General features: G+C 48.0%; 1 protein-coding gene across 1 annotated transcript in view; it reads right to left on the minus strand.

The window, feature by feature from the left end:
* FOXN3 (forkhead box N3) overlaps positions 1–16,517 on the minus strand; it is a 225,763-nt gene that overhangs the window by 15,942 nt on the left and 193,304 nt on the right. Inside the window, 2 exon segments of the mRNA XM_019800403.2 lie at positions 6,277–6,382; positions 15,532–15,597. Of these exon segments, the coding sequence (XP_019655962.1) occupies positions 6,277–6,382; positions 15,532–15,597 (172 nt within the window).

Consider the following 16,517-nt stretch of genomic DNA (forward strand, 5'->3'; position numbering starts at 1 on the left):
ACATTTTTAAAAAAAAAAAAAAAAAAAAAAAAAAAAAAAGACCAGTGGCAAATCTTCCCTCAAGTTCTGTTAAACGACATCCTATCTTTTTTTTTTTTTAAGGTTTTTATTCATTTATTCGACAGAGATAGAGACAGCCAGCGAGAGAGGGAACACAAGCAGGGGGAGTGGGAGAGGAAGAAGCAGGCCCACAGCGGAGGAGCCTGATGTGGGGCTCGATCCCACAACGCGGGGACCACGCCCCGAGCCGAAGGCAGACGCCCAACCGCTGTGCCACCCAGGCGCCCCAAACGACATCCTATCTTAACATGGAACGTTGTCAGCTTCCTGAACTCTTGTGACAAACATCTTCTCAAGGGGAAAGACAAAGTTAGGTGACCAGGAGCAGATCTTAGGCTGAGAGTTTTCCTGGTGACTCTATTCTGACAGCGCCTTATGTATTAATGCTTTGTATTATAGCAAGACCATTAATTCCTGACTCGCTTCATGTTCCATGGGAACTGCAGTTTTCACTTGAGGTCCAAATAAAATTAAGCAGCTTTAGATGGTGGCTAGATGGAACTTCCTTATAATTTCATAGATTGCTGCGGTTCAGACGACTGCCACCACTCCTTAAAATCAATGGCTTGGGCACAGATGTACACTGTCCTGAAGGGGGCATAAGCAGCTCGATCCAAGCCTTTTCCTGGGGTTTGGGGCTAAGCTTCAGAGGCTCAGAAAGGGGACCTGGGAAGATGTGTGGAGGGCAGGTTAGATGAAGCCAAGGCTCTCCACATTATTTGTATTTTTTTAATTGGCTTTACTGTGGTAAAACACACAAACATGAAAAACTTACCATCTTAACCATTTTTAATCAGACGGGTCATGGTACCGAATGCACACATGATACTGTGCACCCATCACCGCCAGCCAACTCCAGAACTCTTCATTTCATAAAACTGCAACTCTGTCCCCAATAAACACCAACTCTCCACTCCTTCCTCCCCTCAGCCATTGGCAACCATCATTCTGCGTCCTGTCTCTAGGATTCTGACAACCCTAAACGCCTCGTGTAAGTGGAACATATAGTGTGTCTGTGACTGGATTAATTTCACTTGCTGTAATGTCCTCAAGGTTTACCCATACTGTAGCATGTGTCCAAATGTCTTTCCTTTTCAAGGCTGAATGAGACTCCATCGTGCGTACATACCACATGTTGCTTATTCAGTCATCTGCTGATGGACCCTTGGGTTGCTTATACATTTTAGCTGTTGTGAATAGTGCTTCTATGAATGTGGATGAACAAACAGCCCTTCAAAGACCCTACTTCTGGTTCTTTTGGGTACAAACCCAGAAGTGGACTTGCTGGATCATACGGTAATTCAATTTTTAATGTTTTGAGGAACCACCATACTGTTTTCTACAACAGCTCCACCATGTGACATCCCTACCGAAAGCGTACAAGGGTTCCAAGCCTTCCACATCCTCCTCAACACTTGTTAGTTTCTGCTGTTGCTATGAGTCATCCTAATGGGTGTGAGGTGGTATCTCATAATTTTGATTTGCATTTCCCTAATGATTACTGATATTGAGCATATTTCATGTGCTTTGGCCATTTGGATACCTTCTTGGGAGAAATGTCTGTTCAAGTCCTTTGCCCATCTCTGAATTGGGTTGTTTGTTTTTCCACATTACTTATTTTATCAAACACCTACTTAACACATACCATGTGCCAGGCATGCAACTCTGTGTTACCCTAACAACCCGTAAGACTGGTTTTCTCATGAGAGGCCCAGGCACAGCTGTCCAGTGTCACATAACCACAGGATAAGGACCGGGGAAACTTGGTTCCTGAGTCCTTGTATGTAATTTCTGGGCTCTGCTGCCTTATGTAGGACCTCCACCCCCAGCAGTTTTCTCCCAGTCCTCTTTGGCATGCCTTGGACATTTAATTCTTCTCTACCACCTGAATGATCACTTGGGGTTAAAAAGAGCCCTCAGAGTTGAAAGCAAGGGGCCCCACATCCCAGAGAGTTGCTATGGCCCCTACGTGGGAGGCAGCCCATGATGCTATAAATTTAAGAAATTTGGGGCTCCTGTTTCCTAAGAGAGCCAGAAACAGTTCTTGTAGGGCTATAATCATTTGTTCCATTCAATGTATTCCCTGCAAGGAATGTCTCTGGGAAAACCAAAGACAGGCATAAAACTTAAAGACGTGTTGAGAGTCATTTTGAGGATAATGTGTCTTGAGGACTCTATGCCCAGGCAAATTTAAAAATAAGCAGGTTTCCAACGACTAAGGATGGGCCAATCTCTGAGGTTATTGAGTAAAAAGTCAACACTGTAAAGTCAATTACACTATTGACAGATACTCTTACAAGGAGATTTCACATCATAATTATATGCAAAGGAACCCAGCAAATACAAGCTGTGTAATGATCAGCTAATAAAAGTAACACTTCATCTATGTCAATAACAGTTTCAGAGTTAAGACAAACAAACATGGCCTTTGCCACTCAGTGGTGGAAAAAAAAAATCCCTGAAAGACAAATATTTTCACTTAAGGAGAAGTCCCTTAGACTCACACAGAAAACCTGTCACACAAAGCAGAGTAGGAAATTGGTCTTTAGTGGGTGCTAATGACTCTTTGGCCCTCCCTCCGTCCCCCGCTGCACCGATGGGGGGGGCAGTGGTGGAAACACTGAGCACCCCCAGGAACCCTTGGTCACCGCCACGGGATCTGGCAGACATCTGCTGCTGCTCTGTTCTCCTGTGGACTGTTTTCCTTTTAACCTCAGACACGTGGTCACATTTTTTAAAAATTTTAAATTACAATGAATGTGAAAAAGCAAAACAAGATCCCCCCCCCCCCCGCCCCACAAAGACTTACTAATGGGTTTGACACAGGCACTGGTTCTGCAAATACCCCCATGGCTATGTTTATGTTTATTCTTTCTGAAAGCATCTCAGTGCCTATTATTTGCCCGGCATTTGGGGCATGAAGAAGGCAAAGTATATTCTGAGCAAGGGTCCTTGACCTTACACAGCTTGCAATACTCCTCTCCCTAATTTCCCCTAAAACCGAGCTGGAAGGCGCAGAACTTGTATTTGGATAACGCACTGCTAAGGCACAGTGGTTTTCTTGACTGCTTCTCTCTTATTTATGCAGATGGTAACCTGTCTGGTTTTGCAAACCAGCAGTTGTGCATTTCACTGAAAACTTCTCTGACGCTCAGGAAGGTCAGTCTTAGACCATGTGTGCTTTCACAGTGGACACACTTCAAGCAAATGGTGCCATTTGGAAGCTGCTGTCACTCAGCCCCAAACCCGCTTCCTCAGTGCTGCGCAGGCTGGAGCTGGGCTGTGCAAGCCCCATGTCTGCTCACATCGGGCTCCATGTTAGGCTCAGACCACAGGAGGCGCCGCGGAAAGACTGGAAAAGACGTAGAGGAAGAAAGGACATGCCCCTTCCGGTGTGTGTCCTGTCACCTGAGGCGGCAGCTCATTCCTGTAGGAGCTGCTGAAACCAGCTCACAGTCCCTGACGCTGACAGAGCCAACTTCTTCACGTTCCCTTAGAGGGCTTACACCAGCAGGGGCTCCTGAGACCTCCCGAGATCACAGGTCCCTCCTCTGAGCTCAGAGACTCCAGCCCCTGGTGGGGGTCTGGATCCCACCGCAGCTCCTCTTCTGAGGTCTGAGGCCCACCTCTGCAGGGCAACCATCATAATCTCTTCCCTTTCTTCTCTTAGCCCAAGGCGGCTGCTTCCAGCAACTGCTCTCTCCATGATACCTGGAGTTCTCTTTTTACCCTTCCAGCTACTTGGTCAATAACTTCCTGCCTGGTTAACGGTTCTTTACTTCAAAGTCTCCCTTCTCGAACACCTAGTGTGGTTTCTGTCTCCTGACTGCACCTGAAACCTTGTTTTGTGGTCTTTTACTATGGAAGAGCCAAAGTGAGACGCTCCCTGGACCGGATAAGCGGCAACTCTTTAATGAGAGACCAGATTTCCTCGTTTTGCTGTGGGGCTTTGTTATTGCCTGACCAGAACAGAACCAGGAATAGGGGCGCCTGGGTGGCACAGAGGTTAAGCGTCTGCCTTCGGCTCAGGGCGTGATCCCGGCGTTATGGGATCGAGGCCCACATCAGGCTCCTCCGCTATGAGCCTGCTTCTTCCTCTCCCACTCCCCCTGCTCGTGTTCCCTCTCTCACTGGCTGTCTCTCTCTCTCTGTCAAATAAATAAATAAAATCTTTAAAAAAAAAAAAAAGAACAGAACCAGGAATAATTAAAAAAAAAAAAAAGAAAGAAAAAGAAAAAAAAAGAAATCAATATTTTAAATAATCCTCTAGGGAGTACTAATCTTAAAACGTGTGATAATATATATGTTACAAGGGTAATAATGAAAATTAGGGGATGGCTGCTACGGAAGGCCAACCTCGTCTTATGTCTCTGTCCCCGTGTGCCTGGCTCTCCTGTGCTCGGCTACAAGGAACGGCCAGAGCCACATCCAGATCCCCGCTCAAGATGACAGACTGAAATCTATACTTAGAATCTGCTAATGAACATAGATTGTTTTTCCATGTGAAAACAGTCTACAGTCTCAAAGTCCTGTCAGCCAAAAAGGTAAGGTGGGAGGTGAGGCTGAAAAAATTTTAAGTAAGAACAGAAAACAGAATGTGTCTCTCTCATAATGTGAGTCAAAGGCATTGATGCTTTGGCTTCGTGGCAGAGGCTTTTCATTTATGAACTCAAGAATTCCTGACCTACAGATAACCACGGAAGATACTGGAGAAGTACGAGAGACCGACCCTTCCCATCTATTTTTGGAAAGTATCACCATATTGGGTTAGCAGAAATGATAAGTGGTTTTCTAACTTTATTACTATTCTAATTCCAACCAAATTCCCTCCTCATCAGGTCCCAGATACAGCGTCTGCCCTGAAGACTGGGGGACTTCCATCCCGCCAAGAGTAGGCCGGTTTGCCGGAAGAGCGGCAAGACGTGAGCAGAGTAGGAAGGAAAGCTTCAAGTGGTTGCTTCACACGTTGCATCTCCCTCAGGCCCCCCTGACAGACTCTGGGGTGGTTTCCTTTGGGACATGAGACACTCTGAAAGGAAAATGGCCTTCAGATGCAAACTTGATCCAAAAGTGCAGAGTGAGCAAGGAGAGGATGCTGGGGAGGGGTGGAGGGGCGCAGTTCAGCACGACAGGCCTTCCAAGCGAAAGCCTGGGCCCAACACTATGCAAACGTGAGGAGTCAGCAGCCATCAGCCAAGTAAATGAGACCCAGCCCCTGTCTATGGCAAGCCAACCACTAAGAGCAGAGGGGGACACACAGAGGAATTTTATGACACAGGGGTTACCCATCAAAGGGCCCCAACCAAAGCATAGGGCTTTCAAAGGAAAAACAAAATCAATCCAGGGTGGCTCAGAGCCCACATTCAGAAAAGCTTTGTGAAGCATTCGTTTTGATGATGGACCTCGAAGGATGTGCTACTTTGCACGTGGAATCTGAGGGAAGCCTACACAGAGGCAACTGAGTGGGTAAGATGGGCCAACAACGGACATATTTGGGGAACAAATTTGGCTCAAGAAGACGGGAGGACCGGGGTGATGGCAGGCTGATGTGTGGGAGTCACGGAAGGTGCTTCTGCAGACAGCCGGAGAGGCACATTTTAGGAAATCAGTCTGGCAGTGGCTGATGGGTGGGCGGCAGTGGGAGGAGAAGTAGCAGAAAAATGGGAGGTGGCATCCACACTGGCACCTGTGAGGGGTCGAAGCTAGTGAGACACCCTAATCCAGGGCCGGAATTGGAGTAAGAAGGATGGAGGAAAGCAATTTCCCAAGGAAGAGTTCATGTGGCTTGGCAACTGACCTGATTCTTGGAAGCAGGGGAATGATGCCACCTGTTATTTATATCCCATTTATCAAGGCACTTTTCACACAGGATTTTGCATTTCATTCTAGAGGCAGACCAGTTAGCCTAGAAGCTAATGAACAAGTTGCTCACCACTTCCTTCTCCCCACCTTGCCCCACCTTCTTAGAACAAAAACGCTTAATTTGTCTTCATCTCCTTATGTGCAAAGAGACCAAGATCATTGGAGCCCAGAAGGAGAAGCTGGCACCCGGACTGGGGGTTCCTGGTACTTACTTTGATTTTTCTGAAGACCCTAACCAGGTGTATTGTCTTCACTATTTAGAGGCTGGGCCTCTCCATCCCAAGTGACCCCATGGGACACAGGATGCCCTTCCCACTCCTTAGGCAGGCTTTGCCCAGTGAGTGTCTCCCTTACCTCACAGCTGCTGTCATTCCAATGGGAGTGATGGGCAAAGGCCGAACTCCAGGAAACAGTCCGCGGCTCAGAACCCGTGCTCCATTTTGTATCACTCCTGGAGGAACTGGAAAAGCAAAAGGCAAAAGACAACACACAGTGAGTTCAACTGTGCAGATTTCTGTTTTGAGTCAGAAATCTTGGATACACCAGAGATGAAGAGAGAGAGAGAGAGAGAAAGCAAAAGAGAGAGAAAGTGATTATTATTGGCATAGAGAGTGAGCAGAGACAGAGAGAAATACGCGCGTGTGCACGTGTGTCACACACACACACACACACAGAGAGGGAAAGAAAGATACCATGCCTCAAGAAAGCGATTCAGTCAGCCGTGTCAGACCACTACCTTACAATCAAATTATTGATGCATTGGTTTAAAAAAGGGTGAGTATTAAAAAATGGGTTTCAGACATTATTCTCTTGCATTTATTAAATATAAGCTTTTATTTCCAGTCAGACCCTAACAAGATCTCAAGAACACTGACACAAATCTGACAGCAATGACTAAACAAAAGCATTTCTCAATGCTTCTCCGGTCATGGTCGGAAGCTGAGAACACCTTTCTATTTGTCCTTAATCCAACAAGGGAAAAAGAAAGCCAAAATAATAGCAAAGCCGATTTTACAAAAGCTACCTGGCACCTCAGTGCTCACAACAGAGCTCACGCTCACGTGATCTCTGCTGCGCAAGGAGAGACCCCTCCTCAGCGTGGCTGGAGTGGAGGGCTGGCAGGGAAGCTCTGGCTCCTGCCTCAGAGTCACACAGAGCCCACTCCGGAGGGCCCACTTCCTCCTCCCTCGAAGCTTCGCCTGAGCACATCTCCTGAGGGTTCTCTCATCGTTCCACCTTCTCCTAAATGCCCTTGTCCCTGGAGCAACGGTAAGCCAACCTTTTGCCACTGACCATCAGATCCCGTCTGTTTCCATACAATCCCACAGGGGCCTCACACCTGTCTGAGGAGTCACACATCACGGGAACCCCAGGAAATAATCCCCAGTAGTCCATCTTTTTCAGCCCCCCGAACAGCCGTTTCGTTCGGTTCAAGCTAATACTCTTACTGTACTACCAGCTCTCCTCCAGGTGTCCACAGGGCCAGGCGCGCATCACAAAGTGAGAGCCCTGATGCAGGCCCTGGAGCCTTAGCTTTCATCTTGGTTCCTCTCGTGCGACTTTGTGCAAGTTACCGAAATCTCTTCTTCCTTCTCTGAACAGCGTCCTGAGTCCCCTGAGCACTGGCTGTGTTCATACAGACCCAGGCACAGTCTCATCCAGAGGCAAGGGGGATAAGTCAGGCCTTCTCAAACAAGGCCCATACCAAAAAGGCTCTAGAAAATTATACATTCAAAAATGAAAACTCTCTGGATATTAAGTTTTTAAAGTCCAGATTGAGTAGAATACTCAACAAACACAAACATTACTCTCCACTCCTGTAATTCTTAGGCTTCCAAGGGCATGTTCACGTAAATATTCCAAACCTTTAACAAGACGTCCCTCATATAGGATGAATGTCCACTCCTGAATATGGGGTAATATTATATAGACAGAGTCCTCGAGAATTCTGTGGCTCTTGCTAATATTTTCGCTACTTTTTTTTCTAGGTCTGTGTAAAGCCCTTGCCACTGGGTTTTCTAAAAGGGAGATGGGAGAAAGAATTTAAACCAGTGTCCAAAGTCAGTACTACCAATGCTGTCCAGTGGTCCAGAATCTTCCCATTCTCTGAGCATATTTAACTGTGACAACAGGCTGAACTGGATCAGGAACTCTCACCCGTGTCCCTTACTCTCAGCCTGATTTCAGATGGCAGATCGTCTGAGACAGGAGACTTAACCATCTCAGAAGCACGAAACCTGTATAATGGGATACTCTGGGTAAGTATCCTGTTTTGCTTAGTTGATAAGTTCTAAGGAAGTGTGTCTAAAATTTAGATTAACTGACTTACATCACTGATTTCAAGACTCCTTGCAGAGCTACAAGACAGAGCGGGATCAGTGTAAGAGAGATATACAGATCCAGGAAGAACACAGAGCTCAGAAATACACCCAACAACATGCGGCCGCCTGCGTTCTGGCAGAAGGACCAAGACAGCACAATGGGGGAAGCAGAGTTAGAACAACTGGAGATCCACTTGGGAAGAACTGAGCCTTGGTCCTTACCTCATGCCACACATGAAGTTAACGAGAAATGGATCACAGACGTAAACGCAGGAACTAAAATTATAAAACTTTTCAAAGAAAACATAGGAAGAAAAATGCCCGTAATTGTCAAGGACAGACACGCATAAATCAGCAGAACTCTGGGGTTTGGAGACAGGTGCTTCGGGCTGTTCAAAAGGACAGGCTATTGGTTTGTCTGTTTTGGGGATTGTGGCAAAGGGTTTTTCAGTTATTTTGCTGTACGGTAGTCTCTTCGAAATGGCCCGACAGCCACAGGCTCCGTTTAATTCTGATAATACTATTGAAGATATCAGTTACTATAGATCTCATCCAGAACGGCAAGCAAGTCTGACAGAAAGGACTACTTGTTAAAATAACTTAAAAATTTAAAATCGATACCACAGTTATAATTCTCAGCAGCAAAATTATTATAGTCCCATGTACAGATTGTATCGATTAATGGGCTAACATACCAAGTACCTGCTTAGGCATTCGATGAAGGGGACATGGGGTGGCCACAGTTAAGTGGACAGAGAGAACTAAAGAGGCAAGGGAAATATACTACGGTCAGCGCTGGGGCAGGGGGTCTGCAGGCACGGAAGAATGGAGACACCTGACCCGAAGTAAAGGGTCCCTGGGAAGACTTCCTGTAGGAAGTGCCATCAAAGCTGGCAAAGGCAGAGCAATGGCACACAGAAGGCCTGGAAGTAATGACAATCGCCAATGCGCACAAGAACAAAAAGTGATTTTGCTAAAGCATATGACCCTCTGCAGGAGTGAGGGGCTTCTGGGGCTTCACCCCATGGGTACTGCGGAGACCACTGAAGGGTTCTGAGCACGGAAGTGGTCTAGAGTGTAGTGGCTGAGAGCCAGACTGGTGTTGGGAAGCCCTGGGTCTGCGCCCCACCTCTGTCATTTACTGCCTGTGTCCCCTAAGCGAGCGAGCCACTTCAGTAAGAGGACGGGGACAGAAATGGGATTTATCTCACAGAGTGGAGATTTAACTGAGTTAATAAAGGCGCCACTGTTTAGAAAATACGTCTTGGTCATCAATGTCAGCATCATCACCATCATCACCACCCTCAGAGCGTCCTGAGGCAGCCCGTGCTTTCTCCATTCCAGGGCAGCCAAAAGTCCGTAAGAACAGGAGGAGACAAACCGAACCGTGCTGAAAGAACTTAGCCATCTTCCTGGTCACAGAGCACAGCTGGAGGAGCAATGCCCGCTCTTACCGGCGCTTCTACTCCCATTGTGCAAATCGTGTCAGAGTCACCCCGGGGGAAAAATGCCCGAAATACCTAAAATCCTGGGACAAAGACTGGGGTGCCCTGGAAAGTGAAGACAGCAGACGGGAATCACAGAGCACAGGTTCTCTGGACTGTGGCACGGCCAGCGAGTCATTTGCCAGTCAAAGGAGAAAAGCAACCCCAAGGACACTGCCCCAAGCCCAGAGTCCTCTGCCCAAGCGCCTAGAACTTTAAGGCCCAGGGGCATGCCCAACAGGAAGGGGAACAAAGAAAGGAAGCCAGTCCTCAGTGCACACAGACTGGAGACCAGGGTCCTTTGACGTGCCTCAGCTCATTTAAGCCTCCAGGGAAGAAGTGATCTGCAGTGGATAAGAGCACAAGGTCGGGGCAACATGGCCTCCATCCCTGCCAAAGTCTTGCTGACCATTAGCTCCGCAGCTTTGGAAGAGCGCCTTAACTGTCCTGTGCCTCAGTTTCCTCACCTCTAAACTTGGCATAAACACAGCTCATAGGATTGTTTCGAATCTTAAACAGGAAGACTGATGTAAATTGGTCCATTCTCTAAGCTCATCATCGCTATCTTGTTCATCCCTCCACCATCCCATCCCGTTTCTCCAGCATCTTCTTTATTTATCTATAAGGAACAGGACCTAAGGGGGGGCTGTCAAGACAGGGGGAAATTCTTCCAGCCTTTTATGCCTTTTGTAGTTATCCCCAACTCTGCATTCACCTACTAAAACATCTTCCTGATTAATGAAGTGTATTTACTTCAAAGAGAATCTCATGGACAAAGCTATCCCGCAGCATTAAAAGGCTTTCCCCGAGCTATTTCCTGAACCTCGCAAGACTTCTGGCACATAAACTAGGCTCTTCTCCTGACTCCTGGAGTTTGCTCTCAAATGAGCTGCAACTGAATGCTGCTTCTGCCAACCCTGGCACTTCTCAGTCCTTATCACTGGCAACGCTCTCCATGTTGGGATGGCGATGCGTTCATATTTGCGCACAGGCTGCCAGAAGCCAGCTGTGACACTTAACTATTCTCCCATCTTTCCTCCTTCCTGTCTCCATCCCCAAGCGTCAGGAATGAGGCTTCCGAAAAACGAATCACAGCCAGTCTAAAATGTCTGAGAAAGGCATTCTGAGGTCCATATTTAACTAGTCTTGGATCTGGGGGACTCCCAAGGAGCATGAATGTATTCCTCAGCCCTTTTCCCGTCAGCACGCCTATGTTTCCCTTCCTGTTCCTCTGTATTGCCCTCAGGGCAAACCAGAACACCTAACGACCACGCCCTTTACAACTAGCCCACCCCACCCAATGCACTGAAATTGGGACCTCGGCTCCAGCTGAGAAGGGATGTAGTGAGAAACTGGATGTGTCTGTGGCTCTCACTGCAAAAGGCACAAGCCTCCAGCACCATCCTGTTCTGTTAGATCAATTCAATCTTCAGCTTTTATACGCAAAAAGACTCACGTCTGAGATACTTGAGTTGCTGGGGGATGAGGGGCCAAGGACAGGAGCCCCAGAGTTCCCACTTCTTGCTGATCGAGCACTTTCTCTTATGTTAACAGATTGACTCGACACTTCCTTATTTTTAACCAGGAAGAAAGGAACACACACAAAGAGAGTTGAGCCAAGCAGCAATGCTCACCGTGATCTAAATGTGATCACCTTGAGAACCTAAAGACAAATTTCCCACCAGGCTCCGCCACCGTCAGCACTTCCCCATCCCAGCTTCCTCAGCTTCCCTCCTGACGCTCAGCTTCCTTGATTTTCACAGCTTCTAAAATTAACCTCTGAGCTCCTACTGCTGCCTTTGGAGGGCAGCCCTGGCTAACGCTATCAGAGGCCATAAGCTGAGCAGCAAGTGATTCCGATAATCCTTCCCTTTCCCGAAGTCGGCCTTTCCACCTGCTCACTTGGAAGGATGCTGGGGCCGGGGCTGGAATTGGGGAGCCTACGTGCTGGTTGCCTTTCTTTTCCGGTGCCTGGCCTGCTGGATACATATCCCACTTCGAGGCAGGGTGCGGAATGCCGCCTCCATCCCTCCCCTCTACTGTACCATTTTGTTGTTTTGCTTATGATCCAGAGTTCCTCTCTGGGAACGTTCCAACTAGGGATGATATAAGCCTTTGAAGATGAGTAATGGTGATCTGACTTCATAACAATCCCTCCACTGGGGTTAAAGGTGAGTCCCAGGGCTTGTCAAAGGGGAAATGCAAAGCAGGTACTTAAGAAGACTCTAGAAGTTGGACTTAGTCTCCGTAGCCACTTTTAACTGTGTGTGGGGGGGTAGGTGGATGGATCTGACTAGGAGCAGAATCCAAGGTTCAAGACATAATGAGGCAGCAATGTCCTATGCTGGTTTTTCTGGAAGTAGGGTCCTAGAGTGCCTGCAAGACAGAATGGCACACCTTGTAGAATGTTCCCCACGCTGCAAAGTGGCAAAGTCTGGAAAGACAATATCATCACTGGTGCTGCTGGCAGAGGGGACAAAACACGAAGCCTGCAGTCTGGATTAGATGCACACAGCTGCCTCATGGAAAGTGAAGCATCGGAGAGGCTGAGGGGACCCACAGGGAGGCCAGCTCCAGCAATACACGGGGCAGGGGGAGTGGGTGGGGAGCTGAGCTCCCTTGGGGGCAGTGTGCGACCCTGCAAAGAAAAAGGGGCTTGGCCGACTGGGATTCCCACCGGCCTCTTGAGAAGCTTCTTTTGTACGATCTACTCAGCTCGGACCGGATGGTGGCTGTTCTGCCAGCCCCGAGCTAGCTTTGCAGATGCCGGGCCCCAGGAGCATGAGAGGAAACAATCGAAGTGGATGCCATCTGGTGACCTTAAGTGGAGCGGCTCCGGAGGTCGACGGCAAAGGAAAAGCCTTTCAAGCCACCCGGGCCAGCCTCTTACTGCTGCAAGTGACAGCGGCAGACAGACTAGGCTGGTGGCCTCGGTTCCAACAGGGCTTCGCACAGCCCAAGAGGGGAAAACAAGGGGCTATAAATAGCAGCACACGAGGAGGCTCTGTAAACAGAGCTCGGCCACAGCCCAGCCGGGGGCTGAACACAGCGAGCTCTGTGCAGACATCAGTCCGCGCTCCCCATGCGAGGGCAGAGGGGCCGCCCGAGCCCGGCTGCCGCACACGCATCCACGCCGGGACACACGCACACAGGTGCCACCAGGTGGGCCGCCCATCCTCCAGTGCTGCGACCAGGGGGCTGCTGCCTCTGAACCTTTTTGGTGAGGAATCACGTCCCACTTTTTCCAGACCTCAGGAAAAGCTGTCAAGGCAGGGGGATGGCAGCACAAGGCATTCACCGAATCTCAGGAAAAGAACCATGACACAAGTAAAATGAAAACCAGGGGAGGGAGGGGAAGAGTGAAGCCAAGAAATGCTAAGAAAAGACCAAGGCCCCGGGGTGGAGACACACACCTCTGACTGGTTTGCGGGGAGGCTGACCAGCGGCTGCCTGGCTTCCCAAGGGCGCACAGAGGACACTCAATGCAAGTTCACATCCTTCCTCCAGTCCTATTCCCATCTTCAGGGGCTTTACTCTGGCCTGTTGACCAGGCTCTAGCTGGACCACTAGGGGATTTTACTAGAGACTGGGGCCAGATGGAAAGACGAATACAAAGATGTGCTCCTACCCTCTCCCCTGTCTTTTACATTGATTTCTTGGCTGCTCCTGCCAATGAGCCCCTCCTTCCATGACTTTTTGGGGACCCCTGATTCTTTCCATCCTGGAAGGACCCTGCAGCCCCCTTCTTGGTGTGGGAATTGGCTGAGGCTGGATTTCTCAAAGTGGTTAAGATCAAGGTGGGAAGAAAGCCTTCTAAAAACGATCCTTCAGCTTCAACACATCAACACTGAGCTTTCAAAACTCAAATTCAGTATTTTCACATAAGTAAGACTACGGATACCTTGAAAGAATAATTATTTATAGTTTGAGCGTTCTACTGAGGGAGTGGGGAGAAGTTCATTTAGCCACGAGAACATTAAAAACCATTAATTTGTCAACTAATCAAGATCAATCCTGTTTCTTTTCTACCTGTGCTCAAGAATTCAGTAATAATGGGTTTTCATAGAAGCTGCTGGGAATCCCTTAATGACCAATCTCCCTGCCTCTTTCCCTCTTGACTCCATTATGTTGGTTCATCAAAAGCATCTCTCGAAGCCAAAAATCACTGTGTACACTGGCCAGGAGCTAAGAAGGTGCTAAATCTCGCACAGCTCTGACGAAAACAGTATGTTCTCCTCATGACAAGTTATGCAACCTGATTTTGGAAACCCTTTCAGACCGTAACTTGATTACAATCTGGTCTGTACGCTTCCTGCCATGGCATCTGAGAACGGGGCTTTTTGTTTTGATTTGTTTCAATTTCTCTGTCACTTCAAACATCATTTAAAAACCACATCACAGGGTAACTGCTAGTTACTGGACTGTACTAGTCATACCAGTGCTTAGCTTTGGTGTTTGCTTCTCGGCGGAGTGGGCAGCCTAACACTTCAGCTGCTGTGGATCTGAGTTTAGCAAAGAAAGAATGGGAGCTCTGCGCCTTTCGGAGCAGGTAATGGCAGCCCCTGGCAGAGGGACAAGTCTCTCCCGAAAAAGTGTGGCCACATCTCTTGGGTCTTTTAAAAGAAGGATGGAGAAAGGATAGAGTCAAATTTCCCAAAGCTCTGGGGAAGGCTGTGACCCACGGAAGGCTGTGAAGGATGCTCTGGAATTCCACTCAGTCCACTATTCACAAAAGCACCCAAGAACGGATGTTCTCCAATATGGGGGATTTCCTTGACTCAGGAGGCCAGGCAGCCCTCAGGGAGTCAGAGGCCCCAACGAGCTAAAGGCCCAGCCCTAAGAATGAGCCAGGCAGGTCCCGGCCCCTGCAGGGTGTCATGGCGGGGTCTGCCATGTCATCTTCGACCAGCGTGTTCCATCAACGGGAGGCTGCAATGCAGCAATGTCCTGAGCAGAGCCTGGCAAGTGAGCGGGCCATCTGCTCAACGGGGTTCTGGCTGGGGCTGAAGTGTGGGCAGAGGAACGAGATTCCAGTCAGCAAGTCCTCCTGCTGACTCCATTTAAAGTCATCACACGGGAAGAAGACCTTTCTAAAGCCACGGTCATCTAGCTCCAGAGGTGGGGAAAAACACGAGGCGGTGGACAGAAGAGAAGCTCAAGGAAGGAAAAGCGCGGTCTCAAGCTGGACATTGCTCAATGGCCAACACAAGGTGAAGACAGGAGCCCTGCTGAGCTAAATGAGGCCTGCCTTTCTCTATGACAGCTTGGAAGGCTGGTAGGGATGACACACGGGAGCACCCATGGTCCATTTCAAGGCCACTCTGAGCTCCTGCACACCCACCTTGCCACCTCTCTTCCCTAGCTATAAAATGGTAGCCTGCTATTAATGAGGTCCCAGAAGGGAAAGAAATTTCTAGAAATGGGCACTGCTCAGTTTCGTAACTGTTAAGCTGGCCCCACACAGCCTCGTCTAGCAGAAACTAACTCACAGGAACTACCCCTGCAGGAGAAAGGAAGTTCTCTCCACTGGAACTCATCATGGGGTCCGCTTCCCTTCCCCCAAATCTTAAGCCCTGAGATTATATAAAAACTTCATCATCTTGGAAACACACCTATGCATTCATTCATACATATGCAGGGCTGCCTGTTTATATGCATGTGCATGTCATCACGCACTGTGGCAGTTTTAAAGAGTCTACAAGGGAGCTCTACTTGATCATTAGTTCTTCCTACGGCCTGGTATATAAATGAGAAGGTTAAGTTCACAGACTATGGTGCTGTAGGCTATAGAAATATCTACTCACAACCTGCTTGTATCTCAGGGGGAGTATTCAAAAGCATCATGGCACTGGCAGCATCAATGTCAGGATCTGGAAAAATCAACCAATAAATAACATTATTTACAACGGGGCGGGGGTGTGTGTGTGTTTTTCCCCCTGCAAGTTACAGTTTATGAAAGCAACAGAGAAAAAAAAATCCAGGAACTAGATGAGTTATCCCAAAGGTGACTTTCTTCCCATGTGGATTTGAGAGGAAGGAAGGTATTCTAGAATGAGATTTAAGGGGGCAGGTTGGTAAATTCTCAGACAAAACATGGTCCCCTCCTCATTTCGCTAATTTCATAATTTGCACTGTACATATACAGCTCTGACCTATGCACCCCTGCAGTTTGCACCCCTGGCACGGGGGAGTAGGGGAGTGGGGTGACAAGAGCAAGTTTAGCTCTAGGAATCTTTGATGAACTGGGGAAGCTCACAGCACTAAGAAGAGAAAGCCTTAAATATACCTGCATCTAGTAAGATACAAACAAGACGTCGGGTCATTTCCATCTGTCAGCAGAATGTAAATTGTGTTTTACGAGACTGGGTGCGCGCACAGTGGTGGTGGAGGTGGTGAAGGCATTAAAAAAAAACGCACTTAAAATATAAAGAAAAAATTAAAGTTATGATGTCGAGGGCACAATGTTGGCTTCCACATCCATTACTGCTTTTAATATGGGACCAAAAAAAAAAAAATACTCATCACTTCGTTGCTGTAATTCTTAATAGGTTTCTGAATCTTTACTGATCCACCAGTTGACAGATGGCAGGTTATATAGAGACGGAGAAAAATATTATCCTTTTATAACTAAATTCATTTTCCTCTGAGAAACAGCAGCGATGCTATGGAAATGAAAGTTGCCATGGCAACAGTAAACAACCCCCAAGTATGGTCACTGAATAGGCTGAAAAGAACATCTGCCCCAGTGCAGCGTCCCAGCTGCCCTGGGGCGAAATTCGCTAATAGTGTG

This window comes from Ailuropoda melanoleuca, chromosome 14 (assembly GCF_002007445.2).
Source record: "Ailuropoda melanoleuca isolate Jingjing chromosome 14, ASM200744v2, whole genome shotgun sequence".
Taxonomy (NCBI): domain Eukaryota; kingdom Metazoa; phylum Chordata; class Mammalia; order Carnivora; family Ursidae; genus Ailuropoda; species Ailuropoda melanoleuca.